We start from the raw sequence: 6000 nt of genomic DNA, 5'->3' as shown, positions 1-6000 counted from the left end.
ATATCCATGCTGATAATAATAAATGTCATGTGTGAGCATTTGTTAATTCAAATTCTGATTAACTACTGCTTTGTTCACATGTACTGATCATTAGTTAAAAATATATTAATGAAAGTTATTATAAAGTATTACCAATTATTTTAATTATGCAACTGTAGGTTCATTAAATAAAACCATAAAACATACAAAAAAAAGACGAGAACTGTTTAAAGTCTTTATCTTTTTTTAATAACTCAGTTTCAAGCATTTCCATCAGTAGAAAACACTGAAAATACTTTGGTAGGCAGCATATAGACATAATTCACACACAGTAGCAAATAGTTCATAAAACAATGTACAAAAAACATTTTCTCCATTGTTTCAGCTTCTCTTGTGTGGTCAATGCTAGGTCTGGTTGCATTGTCCATACAGTACACATGCATGGACCAAATGCTGTCAAACACGAGAAACATAGCTTGTGAGAAGCTACAGTAGATATTTATTAAAGATCACATCATTGTGTCATTCATTGTATAGGCTTTATCCCTACCAACAATGTTTATCATGTAATAATAGTGGTTGCACCATCATGAATTTATAAAACTCAGTTGATCTGAAGAATGCTCATGCAATACTAGCTTATGATAGCAGTGGATAAACATATTTACATTCAGACTAAATATACAGTACGAGGGATGTACAAAGTCAAATTTGATAAGAAAAGTCGCTACGGTCATATACAGTATGCTGTACACTGCGCAATATTCAATATTCTCACTTATATAATAACTGTACAGCACTACAGACGTGTTGTTGTAACTTTTTGGTTAATAGGCTCTGTCCAGATGTTTGTTTTTTTTATTTTTAAAAATGTAGCATTTTCCCCTGCATTTTGGCCTTTCTAAAATTTGCTTTGGCTTCAACTTAGCTGCACCCCAAAGTCTATGGCTGCAGCTTCAGCCATTATGTCACAGAAGGTCGTCCTAAAGTGAAGGACTCTTCATATTAAGCCGAAAAATGCAGCCTACATATGAAATGATTTCAAGGGCGCAGCTGATGTATCATTCCTGACCCCTGATTCCCCAACATTTTTTCAGTATGTACAACGCAAAAATAAAAACTACAAAAATGGGCAAAAATGGCAAACAATAAAACCTCCAGGGCAGAGTTTGTTTTATAATATTCTTTTTTTAATCATTTAAATTCATTTTTATCAACATACTGAGTGGCCGTGCCAGCTAACCACCTCATCCTACTTTAATGCTGATCTTCTCTATAAAGTTTTCCAAAAGCAGTGTGTAAGACTGGTGGAGGAGAACATGCCGAGATGTATGAATACTGTGATTAAAAAAACAGGGTTGTTCCACCAAATATTGATTTCTGAATTCATTTCAGCCATTTCTCATTTTCTGCAAATAAATGCTCTAAATGACAATATTTTTATTTGGAATTTTTGGAGAAATGTTGTCTGTAGTTTATAGAATAAAACAACCATGTTCATTTTACTCAAACATTTACCTATAAACAGCAAAATCAGAGAAACTGATTCAGAAACTAAAGTGGTCAACCTGCGGTGAAGAATACTGATTGTCAATAAAGCCATAATTCCTGGTATTTGCTTATTTAGGAGTATTTTTTATTCTCTTCAGTAACACAAATGGTGTGAAGTATTGTAGTCTTATATGTCTAGTATCGCAAAATCACAGTGACACAACGTGACATCATCATCGTTATTGTAGGCGTCAAAGTATCATATCATGAAATGCAATGTGATTCCCACCCCAACTCAGAACAGACAGTTCAGTTCTAACAGTTCTGCAGTGGAAAAGCGGCCATTTAGGTCTATTTTGGTCGTTACGCTGCTTTGTTGAAAAGGAGTAGTACATAGAGAGTGTGTATAAAAAGTCTCTCGGCATATCTGTCCACACTTCTCAACCAGAGGAAAAAAAAAACAACCTCTGACAGTTACTTCCAGTCATAGACCAGGCTTTTATCTACCTGAATGGAGAAAAAAGTTTAAACATAAAAATGAAAAGCTAGACTACATTCAGTTTGTACATATTTATATATTATTTAAAAATGAAAACAAATGAAAAAAATACATAAATACATAGTGATCTTTGGCTCAAATGATAAAAAAATGCATTTCTTAGGTTCTTCTGATATGCAGGTGCATATGTATGTCTGGAGGTTTGGCGTAAGTGTTGAAATTTATATGGACTCTTACCACTCAAATCTTATAATTGCTGCAGATATGATCATTACTGTTAATAATATTCATACCATCACTATATAATAACAGACTCATATAATAGTACAAAGATTTACGTTAATTTCCCCAGTTTTCTAAAATGTAACCTTTAATTGGACTTTTGGACTGTTAAAAATCTAAGCTGACCAATCTATTTTCTGCCTACATTTATTTTATTAATGTGATTGGACAAGCATTAGATTGCATTAAAGCAAATGCATTATAGAGAACCTTGTCAAGGTGGCCTCATAACAGCAGTGCAGCATAAGTGCTGCATCTTCAGAGATTAATACTGTCAAAAATGAGATTCTATGTCAAAATTGTTTTATTTTGGTTCATCCCAAACTCAAAAAATGCAGAACTGTTTGCACTGGTAAATATGTTTGATGAGCTACAACAACATCAGCCAGCTCAGTGTCATTACCATCTTGTGGTTGATGTGGCACAGTGGATAACACCACCCCTGCTAGTGAGCTACCAAATCATGTGGGAGACTAGGGTTCCATTCCAGAGTCCTTGGGCAAGACTCTAACACTACATTGGCCCACATCTGTAATAGAAATAAGCTTGTACGTCACTCTGGATAAGAGTGTCAGTTAAATGCTATGAAAAAATTTAAATTAAAATTAAATTTTGAATCCTGACACGATAAGTAGATACACAGAGTTGTCTCTGTGTCTGGATGAGTGACAGGCTGCTGCTGCCTGAGAAGTATGACGAGGAGTAAACATGTGGTAACTGCATGGCCTTCATCCACATGGTTGGGCACACGCTTGTAAACGCACGTGTCGAAAGCTGTGTACCTCAGTCCAGCACAGTTTTGCGCAGATATTTCAAGTTACAGCTAAATTCATGCTTTTAATCCCAGAAAAACTTTTAAGTGCTCGGCGCTGACTCAGCTCTTGATCGGTGCAGCATGAGACAGCCCGCGGTATATGTTGTCAAAGAAAAAAGAACATTTGCAATGTAAAATTTTTTGGTAACACTTTACTTGGATGGTCCATTTGATGGCCTTGTTGATGCTCAACTGACATTCAACTGAATCTATATTAACTGCAACTTAACCATATGTTGAATGATTTAAAATAGAACATAACCCTACACCTAACCCTAAATCAACCCTAAAATCTAACTCTACAGTTAACCCTAACCCTAACCCAAATTTTAAACTCAATGCTAAAATGTTAAGATTGAAGTTTGGGTTAGAGTTGGATGTAGGGTTACATTCAATAGAGAATAATTTACTTTCACCTTTCATTTCAATTGCATTTAATAGACAAGCAGTTGAATGTCAGTTGAGCATCATCCAGTGGACCATCAAGTAAAGTGTTACCAATTTTTTCAATATCGTGCAGCCTTAATTTAAATATATATTTTTTTTCAACATCCAATTTTTAAACAATTGCTGTTAAAGCTGCAAATTGTAGGCGGAGCATGCATAGGTCAGTTCAAACCAATTAAATGAATTGAAATGTCTGTTAGAGAACCAATTATGGACCAAGCACCCATTTTTGGCCCTTAATAAAAGAGTAATCTTAGTCCCAGCCAAAGTCCTGCCCGCTCATTTGGTAGAACCTGAGGTTGAATGGCCTGTAGAAGTCCCTGAGCTTCTGAAGCACCTCAGTAGGTATAGGCGGGTGTGTCCTGCCTTTGGACTTGCCCAGGCAGCGAGGCCTGCTGCTGCCCTCAGGCTTCTTCAGGCATGGAAAGCCTTTGGTCCGATTGAAGTAGAAGTGCTTGTCGCCCACAATGCGCTTGAGGCCCAAAAAGTCCTGCACACGACCCACTTCACCAGCCGGATCGCTGACCAGCCTCTCGCCACTCACGAACAAGAAGCTGGACAGAGGGAAGTGTCTGAGCCAGTTCTCCAGGTGCTGGGCGTATAGACCGATCCGCACGGCACTCCACGAGGCATCAACAGCTCCAGAACTGGAGTTCTTGAAGGCCAGGCTCTGGAAGGAGGGCAGTCCAGGGGTTTTGGTCAGTGTCTGTGTGTAGTCGGACACGGCCCTGGTCACCGGGTCTCGCACCACTACGATCAGCTTCGTGTCGCAGTTCATGGCGCACAGTCTGGAGGGGGTCTCTTTGGTGACAAAGTAGCTGGGGGTCTTTTCCATGGTGATCTGGCCATCCAGAGTCCTCGGCATCAAGTTTCTGTAAAACACATGATTAAAGAGACTTAATTAGAGCAGTGTGGTAGGGATACATAATTACAAATACATAAATACAGTGTTTCTTAGAGTGTTTCCTACATTTACATTGACTTTTAATTAATTCAGACAGAATGAACCCAAGATATGTTTTCAGCAAAGTTGTAAGTGGTATTAGTGAATATAGTAACTCTGTATTGTAGTAGAGAAGTGGGCGGAGCTTCTGGACATGGTGAACATAAGGCTTGTGATGTGTACAGTAAAGTTGTAAGTGGTATTAGTGAATATAGTAACTCTGTATTGTAGTAGAGAAGTGGGCGGAGCTTCTGGACATGGTGAACATAAGGCTTGTGTTGTGTACAGTAAAGTTGTAAGTGGTATTAGTGAATATAGTAACTCTGTATTGTAGAAGAGAAGTGGGCGGAGCTTCTGGACATGGTGAAAATAAGGCTTGTTGGTGATAAAGATATATAGAATGGTTTATAACATTTTAATAGCTTTCTCACACATTTGCTAGCCTACATATTGGAGATCCGCTGCCCATCTTTGATTCTTAAGGTCTCAGTTTTTTTTGTGGATACTGCTTTTGTAACAAATTATCTCATTGCTAGCCCTATCCCAACTTTTTGGAACTCTTTGGAATGTGTTGCATGCCTGAAATGCAGGAATGGATGTATTTTAACAAATTAAAAGAAGTTTACCAGATACAATATGAAATATATTGGGTTCATACCGTCTGTACTGGAATAAAAGGCAAAGTAAATGTAAGCATGTGAGCGATTATCAAGATCAAATGATCAATTGTTCACAGAAGAGCCTGGAATTGAGAAGCTCGCTGAAGCCTCTTGGAGCCACACACCAAATCTCAGATGTGGTGTACGTTTCCAAACACAGAGATGGTCCGTGTTCTCCAAAACAAAGATTCTGAACATCTTGTGTAAGCAGATAAATAGTTTTCTCCTCATTTAATTTGCACCAACTGTGAGGAACTAATGGCGGCCCCTCAAGCCAGCAGATTACATTGGAAGCGTACGCTGAAGCTCCTCAACTGAGCCAAACCGCAGCGGCTTCAGCCTTTTGTATCCTCACATGTGAGGTAAATCAAACGGCGGAGGCTGTCTTTGTCCGTCGGCGCGGACGGGCTCGGCTCTGTAAAGTGGTGTGATTAAAGGAGCCTTGTGGAGCACATGTGAAACAGGATGCCACTCAATACGGATCTGATCAGCAAAAGCTGCAAAGCCACAAGAACCACTTAACAGTAATTTAGCCAAAGACTTCCTCCTCCCCTTCCTCACTGTCTCAGGCCCCTCCTGAGTGTGTCTTGGTATGTGTGTGTGTGTGGGGAGGAGATGTCCTGCTTGAGGACAGATAGACTAAAGGACAGGGCCTCTTGTTTTAATGCTGATTCCATGGCTGGGTTAGATGTGGTCTGGAAGATCTGCAGTTAATGGTGTTCAGCTAATAGATGTGGTTCGGGTTTAATTAAAAATACATGTCAGGTCTGAGCCTGTAAATGATGTTTCTATTTTAATGCACTCAGTGTAATAAGTGTCAGTTTGAAATGCAGCCTCAGTTTATCATGGACATTATCAATCATATGCTGTCTTTATATTAAATGCA

At 38.6% G+C, this 6000-nt stretch overlaps 1 protein-coding gene across 1 annotated transcript in view; it reads right to left on the bottom strand.

The window, feature by feature from the left end:
• Positions 1-205: 205 nt before the first annotated feature.
• Positions 206-6000, bottom strand: part of LOC103046953 (heparan sulfate glucosamine 3-O-sulfotransferase 6) — a 38579-nt gene continuing 32784 nt past the window's right edge. Inside the window, exon 2 of the mRNA XM_022667041.2 lies at positions 206-4384. Coding sequence (XP_022522762.2) covers positions 3766-4384 — 619 coding nt within the window. The 3' untranslated portion in view covers positions 206-3765. The remainder of the gene's footprint in view (positions 4385-6000) is intronic.

This window comes from Astyanax mexicanus, chromosome 19 (assembly GCF_023375975.1).
Source record: "Astyanax mexicanus isolate ESR-SI-001 chromosome 19, AstMex3_surface, whole genome shotgun sequence".
Classification (NCBI taxonomy): domain Eukaryota; kingdom Metazoa; phylum Chordata; class Actinopteri; order Characiformes; family Acestrorhamphidae; genus Astyanax; species Astyanax mexicanus.
This window is presented reverse-complemented; position numbering and strand designations above follow the sequence as displayed.